General features: G+C 41.0%; 1 protein-coding gene and 1 pseudogene across 2 annotated transcripts in view; both read right to left on the bottom strand.

Annotated features, from left to right (window-relative positions):
• The window catches only part of Lrig2 (leucine rich repeats and immunoglobulin like domains 2), a 57,043-nt gene that overhangs the window by 21,150 nt on the left and 8,233 nt on the right, over window positions 1–27,660 (bottom strand). For both annotated transcript variants that reach the window (XM_051165932.1, XM_051165931.1), the window contains exons 2-11: window positions 22,312–22,377; window positions 19,334–19,408; window positions 18,969–19,103; window positions 17,938–18,081; window positions 17,681–17,824; window positions 16,974–17,117; window positions 16,657–16,800; window positions 11,175–11,255; window positions 9,263–9,334; window positions 8,937–9,005 (exon numbers count right to left, since the gene is read on the bottom strand). In XM_051165932.1, coding sequence (XP_051021889.1) covers window positions 8,937–9,005; window positions 9,263–9,334; window positions 11,175–11,255; window positions 16,657–16,800; window positions 16,974–17,117; window positions 17,681–17,824; window positions 17,938–18,081; window positions 18,969–19,103; window positions 19,334–19,408; window positions 22,312–22,377 — 1,074 coding nt within the window. The remainder of the gene's footprint in view (window positions 1–8,936; window positions 9,006–9,262; window positions 9,335–11,174; window positions 11,256–16,656; window positions 16,801–16,973; window positions 17,118–17,680; window positions 17,825–17,937; window positions 18,082–18,968; window positions 19,104–19,333; window positions 19,409–22,311; window positions 22,378–27,660) is intronic.
• LOC127206749 (uncharacterized) lies at window positions 18,231–18,342 on the bottom strand (annotated as a pseudogene).

Here is a 27,660-nt window from a genome sequence, read left to right on the forward strand (position 1 = left end):
TACATGCAGGTGAACACCCATACATATGAACACTAAAAGTTCTTATAAGTTTAAAGAATACTTAAGACACTTTAAAGCAAACACAAAAAGTAAACTGTCATATATCAGCATCTTAAGATGATCAAATTTAAACTTAGAATGTAGCATTTAAAAATCTCTGCAAGTGCAAGTCTCCTGAGTACCCCACTCTGGGTCCAGTGTCCCATCCTTACCCTGGAGGCCCTCAGTAGCCACCTGGGGAAAAGAAGTGAGATCTCTATGAGCCCCCCACTGCTTGCACCAGGCCACTGGGCAAACACAGCAGTGGTGAGCTAAGCTCGGCTCCCTGCACCCTCCATCTACTGGACAGACCTCACCCCTACCTGCATTCCAGTGGGCCCAGGACCAACAGCAAACCTAGCAGCAAAGAGACCCACCCATCCCTGCCCTGGAAGCCCTTGGTGGCTACCTGGGGTAGACAGCGAAGCCTAGCACAGCTGTCCTCTGACAAGCCCCACCCAGCAACAGACTGGGAGGAAAGATAGAAGGACCCCAAGGGAACAGGAGCTTCACAAGAAGACCAACAGAGCCAACTAACCTGGGGTGAGGGATGGTGGGGGGATGGCTTTTAAAGACTTAAACACCAACCAAGGACCATGTATGGACTGGACCTAGGCCCCTTACACATATGTGCCCAACAGGCAGCTTGGTTGTCATGTGGGTGCCCTAGGAAGGGACTGGGGGCTGTCTCTGGCAAGGACTTTCTTGCATGCTTTGTGATCCCTTTCCCCTGGTGGGGCTGCCATGACAGGCCACTGTGGTAGAGGATTGCTCAGTCCTGATGAGACTTGACGTACTGGGATGGGGGCTGGTGGGGGAGGCTCCTCTTCTGGAGGAGGGGAGAGGGGATACAGGAATAGGGAAAGAGGGTGAGACTGGGAAAAGAGGAGGGAGGGGGTTATAAGTGGGATTTAAAGTAAATAAATAATTAATTTAAAATTTTTTTTCCGTAAGCATATGGTTATAGTACAGTTTTTCACTATAGCCCAGAACATACTCACTAAGAGACTCAAATATACTTTGTTTCCTATAAAATTTAAGCCATCTAAAGTAGATAAATTTGAAAATATTTAACAATGTCTCAAATTTTATTATACTTTGAAACAATCGACTGATTCAGTTAACATATTTCACCATTTCATTTAGTAGTATAGCTTGGTTGTTTTACATAGACAGATAAAAACAAGTATTACTGAGAAGTTCATTCATAAACTTATTTTACTTAGATCTGCCTGACTTACTTGTGCTTCTGTCTTCATGCACACCAGGAGAGGAAATCAGATTCCATTACAGATGGTTGTGAGCCACCATGTGAGTGCTAGGAATTGAACTCAGGACCTCTGGAAGAGCAGCCAGTGCTCTTAATCACTGAGCCATCTCTCCAGCCCACATGTGCTTAATTGTAACTTAGGTTCTTATGGAAAATCTCCTGGGACATTAATAAAGTTAAACACCATTATCTGCTAAGAAAGGCAGGAGTCAAAAATATTACAAGAAACTAAATATGAAAGTGCCTGGCTGTTCATCCCAGCACTCAGGAGGCTCAGGCAAGAGGAAGGCTGGCCTACATATGCTGTCTCAGGGAAAAGAATTCCAGGCTGAGAGTGGAGCATGTGCTCAGCATCTGTGAGGCCTGCCTTTAACTCTCAAAAAAGAAAAATGTATCACAAGACATCTACAAAACTAAACACACTACTTTCTTTCTTCGTTATTCTTTTTTTATTCTTACTTGATGCGCAACAAATAACTCATTTTAGTGTTCATTCTGCTCACAGGCTAAACTATAGTTCACAGTCCAAACATCTAGCGAAGATAGCAAGCTGAGCAGAAACCCAGACAGAGTGAGATGTCTGCGTCCCAGTCAGTGTTGACAATTCTGAAAAGACGGCTGTTTAACAAGCAATATTACACTAATCTTATTCAGGCATAGCTATGTTTCTATGTTTCTGAGAGTTTTTTTTTCTTGGGTTGTTTAGTTTTGGTACTTTGGTTTTTTAGACAGGCTTTGTATAGCTCTGCTATCCTGGAACTCACTCTGTAAATCAGTTGGCCCTGAACTCATTCACCTGCCTCTGTCTCCCGAGTGTTGGGATTAAAGGTCTGTGTCACCATCACTAGCTCTTTTCTTTTCTTCCTTCCTTCTTTTTTTTCCCCCCTTGAGATAATTTTAAAAGAATTCCTTTAAATAAAATAATTTTATACATTAATTTGGCAACATCATCTGGAGCAGTGGTTTTTCAACCTTCCTAATGTTGTGACCTTTAATATAAATTCCTCATGTTATGGTGACCCCCAACTATAACATTATTTTTGTTGCTACTTCATAACTGTAAATTTGCTGTTAAGAATTATAATGCAACCAAGAAGAGACTTGATACCTATGAGCATATAAAGAAGGAGGTAATCCCCCTCGGGCACAGTCATAGGGGAGGGGGGTAAGGGAGAAATGGGAGGGAGGGAAGAATGGGAGGATACAAGGGATGGGATAACCATTGAGATGTAACAAGAATAAATTAATAAAAAAAATAAAAATAAATAAAAGAATTGTAATGCAGCTGGGCAGTGGTGGCACATGCCTTTAAACCCAACATTTAGGGGGCAGAGGCAGGCGGATCTCTGAGTTCAAGGCCAGCCTGGTATACAGAGTGAGTTCTAGGACAGCCAGGGCAAGACACACACACACACGCACATACACACACACGCACATACACACACACACACACACACACACACACACACACACACACACGTCTTGGGGGATGGGGGGAGTACATCTGTCATGACCAAAGGCTGAAGCCGGGCGTGGTGGCGTGTGCCTTTAATCCCAGCACTCGGGAGGCAGAGGCAGGTGGATCGCTGTGAGTTCAAGGCCAGCCTCGTCTACAAAGCGAGTCCAGGACAGCCAAGGCTACACAGAGAAACCCTGTCTCGAAAACTAAAAAAAAAAAAAAAAAAATGACCAAAGGCTGAGAAGGCCTGCTCTGGAGCTAGCAAGCATCCCAGGGCTAGCGGTGGCTCAGGAGCTGAAGGAGCTGCTGTAGGATCTCTGTATGAGGATCTGAGTCTGGTTCTCCGGCCCCAGTGTGAAAGACAGGTGCGGCTGCACGTATCTGTAATGCTTCTCTGGGGCAAACAGGGGCAGGGAGACCCCAAGAGCACGCTGGCCAGCCAGGTCAGCCAAGGCAGACCTCCAGGTTCAGTGAGATACCCTGGCACAAAAAAAATAAGGTGAAGAACCTAAGAAGACCCCTAATGTCAACTTCTGGCCTCTTAATGAACACTCATGTTGTGTACTCTCACATATGCACACATGTACATACACAAAAACAGAAAACTATCAAAGATACTTAACATTCATATCTAACACATACAAACTACTATTTAAACAAATGCAGAGTAATTACATCTTTCATTTGAAGATTTCAGTCTGAAATCAGTAAAACACTAACATAAACTCACTTATTTACTTTTTTTGAGACAAAGTCTTGCTGTAACCCTGGTTGACCTGAAATTCACTATGTAGATCAGGCTGGCCTTAAACACACAGAGATCCTCCTGCCTCTGCCTCCCAAAAAACTTATTTTCTATACTTTACACTTTTATCCAAACTGTCGCTGAAAAACAAAGACGGAAAGATACCTATATACAAACACAGTACATCTGCCTTATCCACGGCTTGCTTCTTGCAGTTTCAATCACCTGAGGTCAATGATACATAAAAATATTACGTGGAAAAACACAAAAGTAAACAATTCCTAAATTGAAATTGTGTGCCATTTTGATTTCTGAGATAAAAATCTCATACTATCCATTCAGGACATAAATCATCTTTTTTTCTAGTATATCCATATTGTATATGCTGAACACCTTAATGATTTAATAGCGTGTTGATTATTAGATCACGTGCTATAGTGTTACAGTGGCTGGGTTTAAATAACTCTCCTTTAACTTGTCAAAGTTCCAACCCACAAGTGATAAAGAAGCAGTAACAGGGCACAAGACATGGAAGGACAAGTGAACGCTGTCATTCTGCAGCAGCAGTTTCACAGTATACGTATGGTTTGGCTCTATGCAGTTTCAGCACAGGGAACATACTCCTGAAGGACAAGGTGAAACATAGATGTCTGTGGAGGAGACTGTCAAGCTTGGGGCCCCTCTCTGAGGATTTATAGACTGTTAATGGTTGTTGGGGGATAGAGAAACATTTTCTTCAGTCTTGTAGCCACTGATAAGGTGCCCATATTAACAGCCGTAATGAAACTCACTGGGTCACAAAAAAAAAGCATAAAAACAGAAGTGGGGCTACTTAGAAAGAGGATTAGTGGGAGTTGTAGAGGGATAAGAGGACAAATGAATTAGGGAGTGAAAATGCTATAATGAAACCTACTGTGTATAATCAATATATTCTAATTAAAAATTTAAGAAATTATTTTGCCATAACATATAATCAACCTTAAGGAGGTTACAGAAACACCTAGGAGCTATCTGGGTATCACCAAAGGCCATCCGAGTAGATAAAATAGTACTTCCATTCAGTGTTTTTCAGATCACACGGTTACTATTTGGGGGTCTATTAGTCCCTGGAGAGTCCCCAATAGAGGATAGGTGGTCTGAAAGTAAAGTAGATAAAATGGGATATGGTCTGGCAGAGGTGGATGGACAGATGCAGAAGGGAGATTTTTTTCAAAGAGACTTATCAAAAGACTCAAATGGACTGGCTAAGAGGAGAAAGAGAAGTAACAATGGGAAAGGAGTGACCTTAACAAGAACCAGCACAAAGAGACCTTAAGTTCCCCCAAAATAGGACAATAAATTTCCAATAATTATGAAGTGGACAGAGTTAGCAGAACATTCCCTGTAAGAACAGAGAAGTTCCTGTAGGAAAAACAGAATCCAATCAAGAAAACAGAAACTCTACAGAGTACAAAGAATATCTACACCAAAGAGTCAGGAAACAATCCCCACTCAGGAAAGAGGCCCAGGAAGACCTCTGGCAGAGCAGGTGCCCCTGATAAGAAGTGTGGCACTCTGCCCAGTTCAGAAACCACAGTCAGAACCTGAAGAATCAAAATCTCTCCTTACCAGCTCCAATGATGTCTGTCCAGAGCAATGGTTCACTAGTCTGACACACCACTGGACCCCCGATCAATCAGTCAGGAATGAAGACAAAGCCTTCAAAGGTGTACATTTGGGAGACCTGGGTGAGAGGTCCGGGGGTCCAATGATGAATCTGATCCTATCCAGGCCACAACCCCATAGCTGCTAAAGGAAGCTATTCAATACTTGTTAAAGCATAGTGAGGCATAGTGTAGTCAAGACTGTCTCCCAGGCATAGAGATCACTGCAATGAAATGTTATAACAGAGCACAGAAGCTGGGCTCAACTCCAATTACAGCCAACAGCAAACTGGAATGTTTAGCCAAAGAGAAGGCGGGGTGGGAGTCAGTAGGTGGACTCAGAACTCAGGTCGATTCTAGCTAAAACAATCTAGAAATACTCCTGCTAAAGGCAGGCCAGAGTGGGCAGACATCACCTGGGGAACGGTACAGAAGGAAAAATGTGATTTATCTAGGGTATCTAGGGATACCCAGATATGTACATAGGAGGATCCTCGCTGAACTTTTAGATTCAGCAAAGTTTTAAATAAAACTTTAAAAAATATTAGATGGGCCAAGGTGGAGTGGCATATGTCTTTAATCTCAGCACTTAGGAGGCAAAAGCCGATCTCTGAGTTCAGTGCCAGCCTGGTCTACACCTACACCTACACCTACACACACACCTACACACACACACACACACACACACACACACACACACACCTACACCTAAAAGAGTCAGGAGCCTGACTGAAGTTTGTTCAAATACTTGTCACTTGTTAACTTTCCTAATGAATCTTTATATTGAAACTATACAAGCCTACTATCCAAAGCATACATTGAACTAGTTTCTCATAATAGTTAAGGCTTTTTTGCTGACCCTCAGATTATACTGGTATAAAAAAGACAGATTTGTAGTTAAAATGAATCCTTATAAATTAGCTAAGCTTAGAGGTAAATCCAAATATTTTAGAAGATCCCTCTAATTTCTGTAACATAGCAAAAAGTAACTAATGATTGTTTTTCAAAGCTTTTTGACAGGGTCTTGTGTAGCCCAGGCTGACCTCAAACTCAATAGGTACTTGAGGATGACTTTAAACTTTCTGATCCTCCACTTTTACATCTTGAATGCTGGGATTGTAGGCATGCACCTGGTTAACACACTGCTAGGGAATAGATCCAGAGCTTCCACATGGTAGACAAGTATTTTACCAACTAGTTACACCCATAGTCCAGATTTTCATATTTTGATTTTTGTTGTTGGTATTTTTAGGCATTTGGTTTTTACTATGTGCTTGGATCAGTGCTCAGCAATCTCTTTAAACCCTCCACATCTACATCTATTTATCCCAATCATCATCACTGTTTTGCAGTGCTGGGAAATAAACTCAGGACCTTGCACATGCTAGCCAAGTGCCTATCTACCGAGCTATAAATCCTTGGCCCTCATCATCTTAATTCTTTATCTTTCTTAGGATAAACTTCCTTAATATATTATGAGGTAGAAACCATGATCCAATACAGTACAAAATGAATGATGAATGAGTGTCTCAGTAAACAAACTATTTCATTGTTTCTTCACAGGACTCTACGTAACCACTACTCCCATTCTGAGAAGATACACTGTGTTTCCAGCTAAACAATTTGCCTACTGTGGCAAGTTGTAAGGAATGGAGGGAAGGTCTGATATAAGTTTAAAAACATGTTTCTAAAAATACAAGCGAGAGGCAGGGTGGTGGTGGCACACGCCTTTAATCCCAGCACTCGGGAGACAGAGGTAGGTGAATCTCTGAGTTCGAGGCCAGCCTGGTCTACAGAGCAAGTCCAGAACACCAAGGCTACACAAAGAAACCCTATCTAAAAAAAAAAAACTAAAGACAAAAACAAAGATACAAGCGAGAGGATAATAATGGTGATGTAATCTGAACAAATTATAATAAATTAAAATTAAAAAATAATAAAAACGTATTTCTGGTAAGAATCACTTCTTAAATCTTCCAACCTACTACAAATCAATACTTTAAAATGAAATTGTTTAGATTTTTATTTACCATGTATGTGGGCACACATGTTGGGGCAGGGGGAGCATACACAAATGTCTTTTTTTTTTCTTTTTTTTTTTTTTAATTATTAAACAGGGTCTCTCTTTATAATCCTGGCTGTTCTGGAACTTACTACATAGACCAGCCTGGCCTCGAAGTCAGAGATCTGCTGGCCTCTGCCTCCCAAGTACTGGGATGAAAGGCATATACCATTATGGCCAGCTTCACGCCATGCTCTTATGTGGAGGGCTACGTAGAAAGAGGATTAGTGGGAGTTGTAGAGGAATAAGAGGACAAATGAATTAGGGAGTGAATATGCTCAAAATACTTATATAAAATGCTATAATGAAACCTACTGTATATAATCAATATATTCTAGTGCAGAGAATGACTTGTGAGGCTGGATGGCAGGCACCATTACTCACTTATCACTGCATCATGTTACTTGTCCAAAACTAAGTCTTTTATAAACAACAACAAAGATGTCATAAATTATCAAATTATTGTAAAAGTTTCTAAAAGCTTTCTCTTCTTTTCTTAATCACTAGTTTGACATGAACTGATTCTACTGCATGTCTTTTGAGTAGCCCCTAAGTTGTTTAAAATAAAATGATTTTTTTTCCAATACCAGTTTAACTTAATAAGAATTCCCAGCTTACTTCCTTCACTCAGAAAAATCTCTTAACTAATAAAACCAATCTTAGGGAGCTAGAGAAATGGCTTCGCAGTTAAGAACTCTTATAGAGGACCTTGACTTGTTATCCAGCACCCCCTAGGCAGCTCACAAGCACCTACAATTCCAGATCCAGAGGATTCAATGCCATCTTTGACCTCCTTGAACTCATGCACGCATGCATGTGGTACATTTTCATACACTCGGCACATACATATAGAATAATCTTTAAAGGCAATTTTTAAAAAATTATATAGGAGGTTCTGGAGAAGTGGCTCAGTGGTCAAAAGCACTGCTCTTTCAGAGAACCTAGGCTCAGTTCCTTGCACCCACAACTGTTCCTTGCTCACAACTGTCTGTACAGTATCAGTTCCAGAGGCTCTGAGACCCTGCTCTGGCCTCCACAGGCCCCAGGTATATACACGATACAGAGACATACATGTAGCCAAAACACCCATACACGTTTTTAAAATTACCTTAAAAGTGATATGTGAAAAAAAAAGTATAAAACACTTTTTTCTACCACAATATTTAATGTATCTGAACATTATAGTAATTTAAACAAATTAAAATTGGTAACACAAAATCCTAGGCTAATTTCACAAATAAAGAAAAAAAAATCAGCTGTTACCCACTTTAACCCCATCATAGGGTAAAAACTAGAGACATGTATTTCGGACAGTCCAGAAAGTAAAGTACACATGGAAGCCCAGAAATGGCACTAAGGTTTCCCACTTGTGAACACACACTCCTGACTGTTAAGTGCTGGGTTATCTCTAAATGACACCACCACTGAAACAACTCAAGTGTTAACACCTTTCTCTCTCTTGCTTAAAGCATATGCTTCTGAAATACATCTGAGTCACTTTCTTTACTTTATAGACAATGAGGGGATGGAGAGGCTGCTCAGTAGTTAAAAATACTGTCTGCTCTTTGGAAAGACCCAGGTTCAAGTCCCATCACCCACACGGAAGCTTACAATTATCTGATGATCTCCCCTGGCCTCTATGGGCACAAGGCATACACATGGTGCACTTTACATACAGTCAGTACTAACAACTAAAAGAGGGGAAAAATTTTACTTACAGTTCCTTTAAGTGAGTCTGAGAGAAAGCATTTTCTTGAATAGACATTATAGCATTGTTGTTCAAATCTCTGAAATCAAAAGAAATGGAATGTCAGTAACTATTTCTATAGTGAAGCTACATAAATGCTTAAATGCTCTTGAACACCTCCAGCTGACAGTTTCAGTATACAACCCTGGCTGGCCCTGTACTTGCTATGTAGACCAGGCCGGCCTCAAACTCACAAAGATCTGTCTGCCTCTACCTCCTGAGGACTGAGATTAAAGGCAGGCATCATCACCCCTTCACAAAGATTATACAGTGAGTAAATATACATGAAATACTTACAGGTACTCAAGGGATTCAAGACCAATGAATGCTCTCTGTGTAACTGACTTAATCTGGTTTCCTTGCAAGATTCTGAAATAAAATTACATTCATTAAATATTAAAAATTAACACAAAATATGAATGTGTTTAATGTTTACATCGTGGCATGTTAACATATTCTTTAAATTTATTTTTAGTTATGTGTCTGTGTATACATGGTGGGGGAGAGGTATGTGCATGCTGTGTGCTGTGCCTGGGGAAGACCCCCTGAAGTGGAAGTTACAGGTGCTTCTGAGCCACCTAATACGGGTACTGAGAACCAAACTCAGGTCCTCTGTAAGGGCAGAAAGCATTCCTAACCTCTGAGCATCCCTTTAGCCCCTTTAATGGCTTTACTGAGATATCACTAAGGGAAAAATTATACACACTAAATTGTAGCTTAATGAAAGCCAGCATTTTTAGGTTGTGAACTTACTCATTAATCCAAAGCATAACATGAAAGCGTCTATTAAGATCTCAGAGCTCAATGAAAGTCCTCTGAACAATCATCCTAGTCACTAAAATACTGAAAGCTTGCCTAAGCTAAGTGAGGTTAAAGTTCCCACTTCTCTCCTTAATAACAGATGGTCAGATTAAAGACATTGAGACAAGTATTAATATTTGGAGAAATTCTTCTCATAGGAGACCTAAAATGTTTCATGGGAGAGTATTTTCCCCTATTATTAAGCTGACTGCCCAGACATCTCACATCGTTAAACACACTGCCGGGTCTACTACATTTTCTCAGAGCATTTCTCTTACTTGAATGGAAAACTCTGTATTCAGTAACTTATTTAAATCCCGTAAGATTGAGAATGTAACCTTGTCCAGGCACTATGGAAATCAGTACGGAGGTTCCTCCAAAAACTGACAACAGAGCTCCCATATGGCCAGCTATGCTACCGGTAGGTACCTAAGGATTCTAAGTCAGTATGCCTCAGAGATACTTACACAGCCATGTTTACTGCTGCACTACTTGCAACAGCCAAGAAATGGGAACAGCCTAGATGTCCATTAAACACACGGATAAAGAAAAGGCAATACATATATACAATAGAATTTTATACAGCCAAAAGAAAAATAAAATTTTGGCATTTGCAGGAAAATGGATGCAACCAAACATTTTCTCTCACACACAGAACCTAGATTTAGAATTACATATGGAGGGAGAGGGGGGTTATAGGTCATGAACCTAGAAAAGGGATTCTGGGAGTGGAATGGGATGGGAAATAGAGAATGGTGCATATGTCATTGGAAAGCAAAAGGAACTACCTGGATGTAAAAAGGGAACCACCCACAGCAGGGAGGAAGTGAGAAGAGGACAGTAGGGAAGGGGAGTAAATGACAACAAAGAATAATGAAACGTATGCATGAACATGCCATGATGAAACCTATCTTTTCCAATGCTAACCTGAAAGTAATTATGATAAAAAGCAAATTTCCATAGGAATACTTTATAAATAAAAAGTGCTGGCCCATAGGGGCTCATAGAGACTGAACAGCCAACCAGAGATCATGCGTAGGATGGATCTTAGGCCCTCTGCACATTTCTAACAGCTGTCTAGCCTCAATAAAAGATGTACCTAGTCTTACTGCAACTTGATATGCCATGCCTGGTTGATATCCATAGGAGGAGATCTGGGGGAGGGGAGAAGAGGGATGGGGCTGGGGGCGTGGAAGACAAATGGGAAGCTTCACTCAGGATGTAAAGTAAGTAGTTAATTAAAAAATAAAGTGCCTAAACAACAACAAACTATTTGACAAACAAAGCTCCTTCCTTTAGGAGATAACAGGCTCAGACTTTCTGGCCATAAAAATAAGCATTATCCAATAACATTTACAACTGTTCCTTGAAAAGACATTAGGTATACACAAACACCACAGATACATACAATTTAGTGAGACTTTTGAGTCCAGCAAAGGCTTCACTAGCATCTTCTATGGCCCATGAAATTTCATTGTTTCTCAAATCTCTGAAAGTGCCAAGGAGAAAAAGATTGTTAGCCAATATGACCACACCACTGGGAAGCATCCTGATATGGCAGCTTTAGGGACGCATGGTAATTTCAATTCTTTTTTTTTTGTTTTGTTTTGTTTTTTGTTTTTCTGAGACAGGGTCTCTCTGTGTAGTCTTGGCTGTCCTGGACTCACTTTGGAAACCAGGCTGGCTCCGAACTCACAGCGATTCACCTTCCTCTGCCTCCGGAGTGCTGGGATTAAAGGCGTGCGCCACCACCGCCCGGCTGGTAATTTCAATTCTTATTTTAAAAGGTATTGATGATGAAGACTCAAGCCTGCTTTTTAAAGAAATACCTGTGATAAATACAGACACATTAATAATTAACTAAGCAGCCAGGTTAGTCCCAGCACTCAGGAGGCAGAGGCAGTTTTATGTCTATGAATTCAAAGAAGCCAGACCTACATAGTGAGCTCCAGGACAATCAATCAGACTTCATAGAGAGACTCAGCGTCAAAAAAATTAACTAATTAATTAACGTAGATAAGCAAACTAAGTAACCTGCTAATCATCTTCCTAGTTAACCATATCTAATTGTACTAGCCTATTAAAAATTGTAGGCAGGGTCTTACAAAAAGGAGGGTTTCAAGATACAGGTGATAGATACAACTTGCAAGTGTAATTTAGACTTAACGGGGTTCCTGGGTGCTTCAAGACTCCCTCTGGGCCCTTAAAGTTAATAGCTCTAAGAGTAATACCAACATGGATCTTCACAGCTCAAGAGCAAGCCAACATCCCCCCAGGAAGCAAAAATGATATGACCACATGCCAGAGTGATCATTGTGTTTTCTTTAAAAGTATTGTCTTTTAAAATCCATTATTCCATTCTCAGAAGTACACTTTTATACATCATGTGCTGATGAAATACCAGTTATATTAAAAGCACTTAATTACTTTTGCTTCCTAAAGCTATCTCATACTAAACTAAGGTACACACTTTCTGATTTATAAGATTATATAAAGTTTTGTGGATGCCAAAAGAGGTTTCTTCTTGATTAGCCTTCAAGTAAAATGCTAGCATAGCTCATTTTACTTTACTATCTATCTTCAGGATATTCCCCTCCTCCACAGGAGAAAATAAACAGAAATTATTCATCAAGAGAGGCATGGAGGGTCATGCCTATAGTCCCAGGACCCAGGAGACTAAGGCAGAAAGATGGAGAGCTCAAAGCCAGCCTGGATAACACAGCAGGACCTTGTCTAAAGAAAAAAAAAGTGGGGGTGCAAAATTAATAATCAGTGGAATATGGTGGCACATATCTTTAATCCCAGCACTCTGGATGCAGAAGGAAGCAGGTTTCTCTGAGTTTAAGTAGTCTACATATATAGGTACGCGTGGCTTTTGTATGCATGTGTGTGCAGTGGTTTGAATGAGAATGGCCCTATGGACACACATGTTTGAATAACTAATTCTCAGCTGGTGGAACTATTTGGGAAAGATTAAGGGGCATGGCTTTGTTTGAGGAGGTGTGTCACTTGAGACGGGCTTTGAGGTTTCAAAAGCCCACACCAAGCCCACTCTTACTCTCTCTGACTCCATCTTGTGATTCAATGTAAACTCTCAACTACTGTTCCAGTGTCATGCCCATCTACCTGCTGCCTACCCGTCCCCCGCCATGACGGTTATAGACTAACCCTCTGAAACTGTACCCAAGCCCCTAGTTAAATGTTTCCCTTTATAAGTTGCCTTGGTCATAGTGTTTTACCACAGCAGTAGAACTAAGACAGAAGTTGGTATCAGGGACAGGGTACTGTGGTGACAGACCTGGCCACACTGTTGTCTAGAGATATATGGAATGCTTTGGGACTCAGAGACTAGGAAAGCAGTTGAATGCTGTAAGTAGGGCTTATTGGGACCACCCTAGTAGGAGCATGGAAGACAGCAGTGCTGAAAACAACATGGCCTGTGGAGGTCCAGCTCAAAAGGTTTTAGAAGGGAAGAATATTAAAGACCATACTTGTGACATTTTGGCAGAGAATATGGCTTCTTTCTGCCCTTTGTACAAAAAAATCTGCCAGACTAAATTGAAGAGATTTGGACTAATGTCATAGGCAGAGATGTCAAGCAGGCCTAAAAATGAGATATAAAAAGTCCTCTAATAAGCCCCTTGACTCAGGCATGGAGATAAGGAACCTGAAGTTTGCCCTGCTTGGGTTTCGGTTTAGCTTGGGTCTAGTATTTTCTTGCTATGCTCCCCTTTCTCCCTTCTGGAACAGTAATGTATTTACTGTGCCATTGTATAAGTGTGTGATTTGCTTTTTGATTGTATAGGGGTTACAGTTATAAGACTGCCTTGAGTCTCAGAAGAGACTTTAGAAATTGAAATAGTGTTGGGACTGTGAAAGACTATGAGGACTTTTGAAGTAGGACTGAATGCATTTTGCATTACGATATGGCTACAAGCTTTGGGGCCAGGGAGTGAAAATGTGGTGGTCTGAATGAGACCGGACCCCATAGGCTCCTATGTTTGAATGTTTGAGCTCCAGTTAATAGAACTACTTGGGAAAGATTGGGTGTGTCCTTGGTGGAGGGAGTGTGGCTTTGTTGGAGGAGGTGTGTCACTTGGGAGTACACACTGAGGTTTCAAAAGCCCCTACCAGGCCCAGTTTTTCAGTCTGCTCCCTGAGGATCAGAATGTAGCTTTCAGCTATTGTTCTAGTGCCACACCTGCCTACTGCCATGCTCCTGCCATGATGTTCATGGACTAACCCTCTGAAACTGCAAGGAAGTCCTCAATTAAATGCCTTCTTTTATAAGAGTTGCCTTGGTCATAGTGCTCTTGAGAGCTCTAGAACTAAGTAACTAAGTATCATAGTAACTGAGACACTGTGTATCGTAAGTATATGAGCATTTTCTCATACTTACTGTGCCTCCTTTTCACTGGAGGTTTAGGTACCAAAGTTTGGAGCCCATCACTTTCCTGAAACCACTTATTAATTTTGAATATGATAATCACCAAGTACCCTATTTAAGAGCTGTTAAGAATCTAAATTATTAGCTGGGCAGTTGTGGTGCACACCTTTAATCCTAGCCCTTGGGAGGCCAAGGCAGGCAGAACACTATGAGTTCGAGACCAGCCTGGTCTACAAAAGTGAGTTCCAGGACAGCCAAGACTATACAGAGAAATCCTGTCTCAAAAATCAAACAAACAAACAAAAAAAAAAAAAAAACCAAAAAAAAAAAAATCTAAATTATAAGAACAGGGCCCATGAGAAAAGACATTTTTAGGGGGAAGGGATAGAACCCATGTGAGACAAAAGTAGGAAGGGGAATACAAGTAGAAAAGTTTATTTGGGAAAGGAAGCAAGAGAGTGGGGGAAGAGGAGATAGGGGAGAGGAAAGGGTAGGAAAGAGAGTCAATTAAAGATTGAGCTGAGCGATGGGGGCACATGCCTATAATCCCGGCGGGGGGGGGGGGGAAGCTATAAATATAGAAGAACCCTTGCCCTAAGAAAACCTGACCCTTGGTAGACTAATTGAAAAACAGAATTAAAAAACAACAACAGAAACCAGGTGTGGTAGCACTCTGGAGGCAGAGGCAGGCAGATCTCTGAGTTCAAGGACAGCCTGGTCTATAGAGCAAGTCCAGGACAGCCAGAGCTACACAGAGAAACCTTGTCTCAAAATAACTAAAACCAACCAACCAACCAACCAGCCAACAAACAAAAACCAACACAATTTGAATGGAGGTACCATGCGTGTGAGACTAAAGCTGAGACCAGAAGCCATGCATTGTTAAATGAAAACCCTAGTGCCAGGGTAGGCTACTTCCCTACAAGTTATTGGCCAGGAAGAACCCAAAGGTACCCAGAACAATACAGGCAACTGCTACTGTTGTTGGCTGCCCACCACAACTAGATGGTGAAGGTCTCAGGACAGAGAAACTGAACTGGAACTGGAAGCTTTCTCCCTGCTGGCTACCCTCATAGTGTGAGAGGAATAGTCATCAACAGTCTTAGCTGTGTGCAGACGACTGACCTGTAAGGTAAGATGTGCCCATTGGTATTAACATCAACAAGTCTGTTATCTACTTTGTGATTGGATTTGAGGCCCACGCCACAAACATGGTCAAAAACCCATGTCTGGGGAAGTAGTAGTTATTTTCTTAGTAGACACAATATGCCCAACATTTGACATCCAAATAATTGCTTATGCTTATAGATTAGTGTTGCTATCAGCTTTGATCAAAGAAGCTTCTTTTTGGAGTGGGCCAGCAGTTAACTGCAAAGACTCATAATGAATATTGATATTTAGCCATAAATGGGATACTGAAATCACCACACAAACACAAGCAGCACACACATGTGCACACACATGCACCAAGGCTGAGGGAATATCATGGAAGAGGGAGTGGAAAGAATGCAAGGGCAGGGTGTGGTCATCCAGGCATGACATGGCATAACAATCTTACACCACCAGATGCTGTCATTACCTATGTAACATGAGACCCATCCTATAATGGAGGAAGAAGAGGCTCACAAGGCCGCACACCTCACTGAGGATTTACATATAGTTAATGGTTGATGGGGAGAGGAGAGAAATTTCCTTCATTCTATGGCCACTGGTACCCAAGCTAGACTCCTGTAAGCAATCTTAATGAAATTCACCAGTGGTGCTGGTGTTGATTGATTTTTGGTCTTGTGTATGCTAAGAAGAGTGCTCCACTGAACAAGGCCAATAATCAATTAGCAGCAGCACCACATACACAGACACTTACAAACGCACACACCATTTAACCAAACATGGTGGTACATGCCTGTACCTGAAAGTTAGAGCTAAGAGTTCAGGTCCAACCTAAGCTGCACATTGAGATAAGTACCTCCCAAAAGAAAAAAGAAAAAAAGAAGTTAGTTTCTTTTTGGGCAAAGTCATGAAGACAGAGCTCAGTTGTAAAGTGCTGCCTAATATGATCAAGTTTTAATCTCTGGCACTGCCCCCAAACACCCAAAAACCATACACACACACACACACACACACAAACACACACACACACACACACACACACACACACAATGCAGCAAACTACCACAGTGAACAGAACTGCTATTGCTAATGTACCTACATCCTTGCAGACAAAAGCCAGTGGTTCTGATACACTTACTCCCCATCATGAGAACAAGCAGATGATTGCATTCTGACACTACCAACTGACAGGAAGAGGCTTTGCTGTTAGGAGATTAAATCAGAATAAAGTATAAACTGCTGTAATATTTATTTATGGGATAGAGAACAAAAGAAGTATGAAATACTAACATATATATATGTTATATATATATTCATACTGGCTAGTTATTTTCGTTCATTTGCTTAATTTCATTCTAAAAAAGATTTTTAAAACAAGAAAACTAAAACTTACAATGTCTGAAGATTGGAAAGAAACCTAAATACACCATCAGCAATATGAGTGACTCTATTGTCCCCTAAATTCAATCTCTCCAGTAAGCTGAGACCCACAAAGGCAGATTCATCAAGGCGAGTTAGCTGGTTATAGGACAAATCCCTAAAAAAAATAAAAAATAATGAAAGTTAGGAATTATTGTATTTAGTCCAACCCACAGATTTTACTCCATTGAAACACTAAGTTTAGTGTTTCTAACAAAAAACAAGGAAACAGGAAAGCCAGAAATAACTGACTCCATTCACACCCTCCTATGAGGCACCACTAACACTTACAGTTCAGAGAGTCTCTGGCAGAACTCCCATGCATCGGGGCTGATTCTCTCAATAGCATTTTGGCTCATATATAGTTGCTGTAACATTCGCAAGCCATACAGCCAGCCCTTATTCACTCCTGTAAGGTTATTATGTTCCAGTTCTCTGTACAATTATAGAGAGAAGTGAGTAACTCAAAACAAGGCATCCAATACCAAGCACAGTTTTAAATCTCCATTAAACTCCCTTTGACTGACACCTTTTGAACGCTAGTGACCCAAGAACCTTAAGATCTAGCCCTAGTGGGGCGGGGGAGGGGGAAAAAAAAAAAAAAGATCTAGCCCTAAAGGGACTAGGTATCTACAAAACCAACAGGCCAAGTGGTACAGGATTCCCAATCCAGATAAATTCTGGTAATTTCAAGTCAAAACAGTATGAAATGTAATTTATTTTTATATTGAAAAGCTTAAGAATGAAAACAAAAATACCAGTTAACTAAAAAAACTTAAAAGTCTGTATGAAAGCAAGAGGTGTGGCAAGTGTACGGGCTTGGGTTCAACCTAGGAGGGAAGGAGGAAAGAGGAACAAGTGGAGGTTGTTTGTGTATTGCACCTCACATCAGAAAGACCATCCATGTATCTCTGTCAATTAAGCAACTACCTCTTAGCTGGTTGGCATTAGAAGCCCCAAAAAGAGCCCTCACAACTATCTCCTATTCTGATACTTACAATTCTTCCATATTATTCAAGCCAAAAAACGCTCCATCTTTGAGTTTGCTAATTCCATTCCGTTGCATTTTCAATGAGCGTAAGGAATCAAGCCCTTGGAAGGTAAGGCCTTCTACAATTTTAATCCTGTTTCTTTTCAGTTCCCTTAAACAAACAATTTTACAGTTAGAAAATTGGCTGAATAATAATAGCAATTTAAAAGAAAAACTGCTATGTAGGAAAACTCGTCTTATAATTCATCAATTTTTATTACTCACAAGAATTGGAGATGAGGGAGTTTGAAGATTTTAGGTGGAATCATGCTAATTCGGTTCCGGTTTAATTTTACCACTAATAGAGAATCTGATAAGTTGTCAAAGCAGCCGGCCTCCAAGGTAGTTATCCTATTATTACTCAAATTCCTAAAATGATAAGGCAGCAGTAAAAGAAAAGAAATGTGATAACTACCCAGAGTCTGTAATTCTGGCTCCAATTCTCACTTAACTACATACATTTGACAAAGCATTTAACTGCTATTTCTACCCCTCACCCCTAGTCAAGCTTTTTTTCACATCAGACAAAAGGCATGTGCCAAGGTTGTAATAAAGTTCATGGGAGGCACATGTCATGCAAAGGCATGTCATGTCAAAAGCAATCATCATGCTTATGAACCAAGAAAGTATTTTGAACTGATATCTTCTGTGTATATGTGCATCTTTATAAGATGGCTTAGCAAGTAAAAGCACTTGCCAAACAAGCTTAACAATCTGAATTCCATCCCTGGAACCCACCTAAAGATGGAAGAAAAGGCCAGGCAAGGGTGGTGCATGCCTTTAATGGCAAAGGCAGATGAGTATCTAAGTTCAAGGCCAGCCTGAGTGAGTTCCAGGACAGCCAAGATTACACAGAGAAACCCTGTCTTGAAAAACCAAAAAAGAAAGAAAAATAAGGGGGAAAAAAAATCACCCGGAGCACAATAACAAACAAATAAATGTTAAAAACCAAATCTCAAACTTTGCTCTCAATGTCTAGCAATTTTTTCTGGCAACAGTGCGCTCTTTCTTTTGGGTGAAGTAGTGGAATAAAGAACCCCAAAAGCACAAAACTAAGCTTGTTTTACACGCATATCAAAGTTACAATAACAGACATGAGGGAATATGGTTACCAAGGAGTGACAGAAATGCACTTTAAAGTAGATCCAGGCAGCAGGCAGCACAGCAGTCACTGCCCAGCCCACTGCTCCCTCGCAGGTCACTCAACTAAGCGTTCTTCCAACCTCTGAGCAAGTCTAGGTCTCTAGTTTACTTACAAGTGCTTCAGTGACATTCGAGGAAATGAAGATGCCTTGATTTCTGTTATTATGTTGGAACTGAGGTCTAAACTCTCGAGAGCAGAGTAAAACTGGAATGCTTCTGCATTTATTTCTGGGATAAAATTATGGACCCTACAAAACAAAGATACTAAATAATTATAGGTACTTGAAAAACAAACAACTTGTACTGTTATATTACAGTGAAAGCAAAGTGATAACAGGTATGGGTTCTCCAAAATGGGATTTCTGCATATATGTATGTAATACATACATACATATGTACATATATATGTATATATGTAGGTACATATATATACACACACAATTCATAATTAAATAAAAGATCTGAAATTTTAACTTACAATGAAAGTAGAGTAATATTAGGTGTTGGTTCTCCAAAATATGGGATCTCTGTTAGCTCATTGTAATTCATTTTCCTAAGCAAAAAAGAAAACAGTTTTGAAAGTTTAATGATGGAAATTACCTCTTGAATTCTGGTTTTTGGCTAAAATGCTAGTATGTCCAAATTTGTAAAGGCCTATAACTCAGGATAAATTAGACTAATATAAAACTGTGGTTCCTGAGAAACTGGATTTTTTCTTTTTTAAGATTTTTATTACTTCTAATTATATGAGGGAAAAAGGATTGTACCTGTAAGTGCAAGTACCTTCAGAAACCAGTGGCATCAGATTGCCTTAAGCTTGAGTTACAGACAGTAGTGAGCCACCCAGTGAGAGTGTTAGGAAGCAAACTCAGGTCCTCTACAAGAAGGGTATGTGTGCTTAACTGCTGAGCCAGTTCTCCAGCTCTGAGAAATTAGAAATTTTAATGTGCTACTTCATAGTAATGATCCACCACTAAAATCAGTATTAGACGCTGTGGTTTTAGCACACCTGTAATTCCATTACTTGGGAAGAACATAAGGAGAATGTAAATTCAAAACCAGTCTGGATTATAGTAAAAAGACTTAATCTCAAAAAAAATAATAAAGAAAAATCAGTATTACAAAGGCTTGTGCCAGATATAATGACACATGCCAGTAGCCTCATTGGCTAGCCTGGCCCACACAGTATGTTCTAGACCAGTCTGTGCTACATAGCAATATTCTTTTTTTTTTTTTTAAGAGGGTGGGGGTTGGGGGGGCAGAAGAGATGTTTCCATGGTTGAAAGCACTGAGTACTATTCTAGAAGACCTGGGTTTGATTCCCAGAACCCAAAAGGCAATCCACAACTATTTCCAACTCCAGTTCCAGGGTTTCCAACTTTCCTGTTCTGGCCTCTGTGGATCTTGCATGCATATGGTACATAGACATACATGCAGGCTGCAGGCAAACTACCCATTCACATAAAATAGTAAGTTTTCAAAGGGGGGGGAGGAGTAATGTAAATATATTTTAATTTTAAAAATTAATTTTTAAAAAAGGAGGGTAGGGGGGCTGGAGAGATGGCTCAGAGGTTAAGAGCACCGGCTGCTCTTCCAGAGGTCCTGAGTTCAATTCCCAGCAACCACATGGTGGCTCACAACCATCTATAATGAGATCTGGTGCCCTCTTCTGGCGTACAGCTATACATACAGACACAACATTGTAACATAAATAAATACATCTTTAAAACACAACGGGGGGGGGGGGGGAGTAGGGGAGATACAGCTCAGTGCTAGGACAGTAGGGTAGCTGTGCGCTGCCTCACATGGTTGTTGGGTACGGAACTTGAGTCCTCTGGAAGAGCATCAAGTGCTCTTAAGCACTGACCCATCTCTCCAGACCTTCCTTCAATTTTTTTCACAGCATCTCTAGATTAAATATTCCCAAATTCAGGCTGGATAAGTGGTCCAGGCAGTAAAGTGCTTGCAATACATACATGAGGATCCTATTCTGGATCCTGAGAACCAATATAAAAAAGCTGAACAAAGCAGTACACATCTGTACACCCAGTACTGCAGTGGGGGAAGTGGAGCTAGTTGAATCCCTGGTGATCAATGATAGCAAAACTAGCTGAATGAGTGAGGTCCAGGCTGAGAGATGCTGCCTCAAAAACTAAGGTAGAATGAGGCCAAGAATCTGGGGTCATAGGCCCTAGGAGGAAATCTACTACCATTATCCTGCCAAGTGAACAGAACGATGAACCAACTCCTAATTGCTACACCCCTACATCTCTCAAGCCTTGTCAGAGAAGCTCCTTGCAGTAGATGGTAATTAACTGATCAATGCGCTGAGAGTAAGAGACTTTGGAAAACAAGACCTAAATGGGAAATCTTTATCACACCCCTCCCATCAAGGTTCAGGGATCTAAGAGAAAGAGAGGTCAAAGAGATCCTAAGAGCCAGAGGTAGTAGATGACTTCAAGGAAACAGCTATCTTCTTAGACACAATGGGGCAAATGCACATATGAACTCACAAAGACTAAGACAGCATACACAAGACCCTCACAAGCTCAAGCCAGACAAAACCCCAAGGGGATAAGGGAATGGGCCTTGGGGCTACCTTTAGGAACACAATCTAACAGTTCTTAGCATGGCAGAGGGAATGGGGGAAGAACAAAGCCTGCCAGGCTCAAGCTGGCAGTCCCTTCATATCCTAAAACCAGTTTTTGAAAATTATATATGCACTCAAATATTTGTATTTGTATGTACTTTTCTACAAACAAAGCAATAGTGTGTTAACCTTGGTTTTTATGACTCCAACTTATTCTCATATTATTCAAGAATTCTATGACAACATTATATATAATATTGAAGTCAATATTATTGTAATTCTGAAACGTTTAAGTATTATGTTCTATAAACATAAATACTACATTTTATATATTTACAACAAAACAAAACAACCCCAAGGGCAAATGGGCACAAAGTCCTAATCCAAGACAAAAAGCTATTTAAAATTGGTTACTGCTAGGAGAGGCTATCAGTTTTTTTCAATGAGTATATCAACCACACTCCAGGGAAGGCTTGGTGGCAGAAGCAAGCAGACTTTTTTGAGTTCAAAACCAGTCTGACCTACAAAGTGAGTTCAGTCCAGCAAAGACTACACAGTGAGACCCTTTTTCAAAAAACGAGAGAAAGGGGAGGGGTAGGGTGGGGAGAGAAAGAGAACATGAAGTTGGGAAGAAACTGGGGTAAGGGAAAGAATATGAGCAAAATATATGAAATTCACAAAGGATAAATAAAAACGTTGTTGTAAATAAATAAGATAGACAAACAATTCAGGAAGATACCTAATGTTGATCTCTAGACTCCACAAGCATGTACAAGTGCACATGTACACATACAGACAATCAAATACACACACCAAAATTAGGTTACATCAAAGACTTTAATATTGAATAAATAGAAATAACTTACACTTCTTGTAATGTTTGTGATTCCAAGCTGATGTTCCAGTTAGACAATCGGTTATGACTCAAATCCCTGAAAGAGAACAAATATACTGAGCTTAGTGGTGGAAGCTGGAGCTCAGAGGGAAATACAACAAAGCAGGGGTTCGATAGACACATCTCAGTGTAGAGGGGGCCAAGACTGAGGCATTCTTCCAAGAAGGGAGGAGAAGAAACGAAGTACAGAACTAAAATGGGAATACTAAGTCCTACTAAAGGTAAAATATTTTAAAGAAGATTTAGTTTAGCCAGGTGTGTGGTACATGCCTTTAATCCCACTCGGGAGGCAGAGGCAGGCAGACCACTCAGAAAGAAGCAGGAGTTTAAGGCCAGCCTGGTCTACATATCGAGTTCCAAACCACCCAGAGCTATATAGTAATACTCTGTCTCAAAATTAAATAAGTAAATAAATAACCAACCAAACAAAAAAGGTTTCTTTTATTTTCAGTTATGTTCATTGTGGGTGTGTGCGCGGGAGCTAGAGTACTTATGGAGGCCAAAGGCATCAGAGTCCCCTGGAGGTGGGCTTACGTGCACTCAATGCTGTCCTCTGCAAGAGCCGTCTCTTCAAGCGGAGTATGTGACCTCAGCCCTTAAGATATCACACCCACCCCTAAATGTGAATTCAGGTCAGGCATGGCACTGAATTGTCTGTAATCTCAGCACTAAGACGGTAGAGGCAGGAGGATCACTTAATTTGAGGTTTGCCCGTAAATTCTAGACCAGCCAGGGTTACATATCAAGACCATGTCTTAAAAAAATAAAAAGTATAGGGAGCTAGAGAAATGGCTCGGTGGTTAAGAGATGGCTGCTCTTCTAGATGTCCTAAGTTCAATTCCCAGCAACCATATGGTGGCTCACAGCCATCTATGTGATCTGATGCCCTCTTCTGTCATGCAGTCATACATGTAAATAGACTGCTCAAATCTTAAAAAAAAAAAAAAAAGTACATGGTTGGGCATGGTGGCACACGCCTTTAATCCTAGCACTCGGGAGGCAGAGGCAGGCGGATCACTGTGAGTTCCACGCCAGTTGTTGTACTTTTTTTTTTTTTTTTTTTTTTGAGACAGGGTTTCTCTGTGTCACCCCAGGCTGTCCTCAGTTCACAGAGATCCACCTACCTCTGTCTCCTGAGTGCTGGGATAAAGTGTGTGCCACCACTGCCCAGTCAGCTGCAAACAAATGTAAAGGCAGATTTTACAAGTCAAATGAGAGTTCCTGTACTACAACTGGATCTGAGCTGGGTATGAGGAGGTAATTCATAAAGGCTAACAATGGGGCCAGGCACGGTGGCACACGCCTTTAATCCCAGCACTTGGGAGGCAGAGGTAGGTGGATCGCTGTGAGTCCAGGACAGCCATAGCTACACAGAGAAACTCTGTCTCGAAAAACCAAAAATAAAAAATAAAGGCTAACAATGAAAGACAGTGAATCTCAAAAGCAAAAAATGAAAACTGATCACATCCTTCAAGGAATTTGATCTTCCTAAAAGGAGCTATCTAGCTTCTGGAGAAGGTAATAAATCTCATCCAAATTATGCTGATGTTAGTGACAGTTCTGGCTTAATATTTATTAAGTCACAGTCAGTCTTCTGTGTAGTACTAGCTAAATTAGCACATAACTATAAGGCAAATACATTTATCATCCTCACTTTACTTATATAAAAAACCAAGCATTCAAACTAATAACTTGCTAACCCAAAGTCACAAATCGCGAAGTAGAGAAGCTATTTATTCAAAATTCCATCCCATCTCTATCAAGTAGTTCTTTAGAGTAGAAATTTCACTAAAGTTCATCATGAGTTTAAACTTTTAAACAGCCTTTAAAAAGTCACCTAGGTGATCCTGTAGTCTTTACAATCTTCAAATGGAGCCTAGCCCACACAAGCTGTTTGCCCAAGAGACCTACTGTATGTTACAATATGGCTAGCAATAGGGGCACACAGCAGAAACACTACAGATCAATTTGTCTCACTGTGCTGCCACAGGCAGTTGGCAAGTGCATGCAGGTTTGGATGATGTCTCTATCACAACAGAACAATTTGTTCTCAGCTAGATTCATGCCTGCTCATCAGTAAATGTTAGCCACTTTCATTTAAGAGCTTCATGTACACCAAGATAAAAGTAAGCATTGCCACTGTACTTTAAGCAATGGTACTGACATAAAACTATCTTTTGAAGTATTTAAATAAATTATTAGAGCAAGGCGGTGGTGGCATATGCCTTTGATCCAAGCCCCCCAGAGACAGAGGCAGGTGGGCCTCTGAGTTCAAGGCTAGCCTGGTCTATAGAGCAGGTTCCAGGACAACTAGGACTATAGAGGAAAACCAGGCCTAGGAAAAAACAAAGAAGAAAAAATGAAAAGAAATTATACTAACTCTGAGTGCCATCCCTGGGAAAATTCTTAGGGAGAAGTGCAGTCAAGAGTTAGACTTTCATAGCCGGGCGTGGTGGCGCACGCCTTTAATCCCAGCACTCGGGAGGCAGAGGCAGGCGGATCGCTGTGAGTTCAAAGCCAGCCTGGTCTACAAAGTGAGTCCAGGATGGCCAAGGCTACACAGAGAAACCCTGTCTCGAAAAACCAAAAAAAAAAAAAAAAAAAAAAGAGTTAGACTTTCAGCGACCTCGGGAGACGGCTCAGTAGATAAGATGCTTGTCATGCAAGCATGAAAGGCCAGCGTTGGATTTCCAATACCCACATAAATGCCAGAAGGTGGAGACAGGATCCCAAGATCAACCTGGATAGGCAGACTAACAGATCTGACGAGCTCTGGCCTCAAATGAGAGACCTGTGCTCAAAAAAATACTCCCAAAACCAATCTTGGGCCTCCTCGCCGATGTGCACACATGTGCACCCACACCTGCAGGCACATATGCCCTCACATGTGCACACATGTGCACCCACACCTGCAGGCACACATGCCCTCACATGTGCACCCACACCTGCAGGCACACATGCCCTCACATGTGCACACATGTGCACCCACACCTGCAGGCACATATGCCCTCACATATGCAAACCATATACACACACATCCTCATCATAATAAGATTTAAGGTTTGGTAAGGCATCACAAGCACTGCTATGGTTAAAATGAAAGCCACAACTATTCTCTTCAACTATCCCCAAATGTACTTGACAATCAATAACCTTTCTTGTGTTTTCTAACACTACAAATATGAGTATTAATGGATGACTAATATGTAAAGGTCTCAGTAAAGGCTTTATAGCTCTGCATTGTAGACTCCTCTCCCACTCATGCTACAGGGAAGCAGCTGCAATAAGCAATGAATTATTAAGTGCTTAATATCATCCGGAGCCAAAGGTGCCATTACTGAGGTTATGCAGTGCCATCAGGGTGTAAATTATTTACAGAATGCTTAGAGAACTCCTGTAGCCACAGAGATACCAGCGTTTTCTTCTGCCCAGTGAGGTCTGTCCACTTATGTGTCAACAATCTTCTGTTGTTGTTTTCAAGAACCAACACCATTAACTTCAATATAACAAAGCCCCCAAAAAGGTCTTTTACAAAGGATCTGAGAGGCTGAGACAGGAACACTACAAGCTGGAGGCCAACCTAGACAACTTCGTGAGACTTTGTGTCCAAAAAATTTTTTGAAAAGGGTAAAGAATGTAGTCTCCTAGTAGAATGGTTGTCCATCATGCATTAACTATTAGGCCTCCCAGGCCTACACAGTGAGTTCCAGGACAGCCAGGGCCCCATAGAGAGATGAAATCTCAAAGAACACAACCCACAGTCTGGAGGACGGTTCACCAGTTAAGAGAACTTGCTAGTTTCACAGAGGCCCCAGGTTTAGTTCTCAGCATCCGCTCTCTGTACCTCCAGTACAGGGATCTAATGACCTCTTCTGGCCCCCACAAGCACCAGGCATACAAGTAGTGCACACACATAAACGCAGACAAAACACCTATAATTTTCTTTATTGTAAAAAAGAAAATTTAGGGGCTGGAAAGATGGCTCAGAGGTTAAGAACACTAGCTGCTCTTCCAAAGGTCCTGAGTTCAATTCCCAGCAACTACATGGTGGCTCACAACCATCTAGAGTGAGATCTGGTGCTCTCTTCTGGTGTGAAGGTGTTACATGCAGGCAGAATTCTGCGTACTTAATACATAAATAAATCTCTTTTTAAAAAATTTAGCCAGGGGTGGTGGTGCACACTTTTTAATTTCAGCACTCAGGAGGCAGAGGCAGGCAGATCTCTGTGAGTTTGAGGCCAGCCTGGTCTACAGAGTGAGTTCTAGGACAGCCAAGATTACTCAGAGAAACCCTCTCTCTCGAAAAAAAGAAATTTTATCTAGTGTTTTGAAGGTAAAAATGCTTTGTTTACTTATCCAGGAAGACTGACTCTGTTTTGAGAATAAGAAAAATCTCTTTTACTAGAATATAACTAGTATAGTTTACTTTTGAAAATAGTAACAATACTCAGGGTTAGTATTATAATCAGTAATTATATCATGCTGTGACTTAGCATGCTGGTTGGTGATCTGAGTATCCTCAGGTTGGTCTAGAGCTTGATATGAAATCAAAAGTGACCTTCAACTCCTGTTCCTCCTTTCCCCTCTCTCCGGGTGCTGGATTACAGACTTATGTCACTATATCTAGCCTCTAATTTGTTTCTTCCAACCATCAGGCTTTCTAGAAAACTCCAGTACCTATAATCACTGTCTGAATTAAGAGGAAATGAGATCCAAATGAACCTCTCCTCCATGAATAAATGGTTCCTGGAAGCATTTCTGTTCTACGGTTAAACTAGGGTGAGCTAAAGACAATGGGTACATATCTCCATGAAAGTACAATCTGAAGGTACGCCACGCATGGTGCTATTCTCCAGATGAAACTCTCTGGCTTCATTTTACTATTTCTAACAGTGCTGCTGTGGTGTAAATGTAGTGTCCACCTTGGGCTCATGTGGCTGAGCACGTTTCCCAGCTAAAGTTCTGCATTGTTTGGGGAAGCTGTGCATTAGCAGGAACAAACGAGACTTCGTGGGCAAGACTTGATAACGGGCCAGCTCTGCTTCCCACTTGGGCTTTCTGCCTCCTGAGTGTCAATGCCACATAACCAGCCACCTCACACTACCACTGCCACAGTTCAAACTGCTCCGGCCACCACACCTTCCCTTCCGTGACAGACTATACCTCTCAAACCCGAGCCAAGCTAGACAGTGGTGACGCACACCTTTAACCCCAGCACTGGAGAGGCAAAAGCAGGTGGGTCTCTGAATTTGAGGCCAGGCTGATACACAAAGTGAGTTCCAGGAGAGCCAGGGCTACACAGTGAAACTTAAGTTGCTTC

This window comes from Acomys russatus, chromosome 23 (assembly GCF_903995435.1).
Source record: "Acomys russatus chromosome 23, mAcoRus1.1, whole genome shotgun sequence".
Classification (NCBI taxonomy): domain Eukaryota; kingdom Metazoa; phylum Chordata; class Mammalia; order Rodentia; family Muridae; genus Acomys; species Acomys russatus.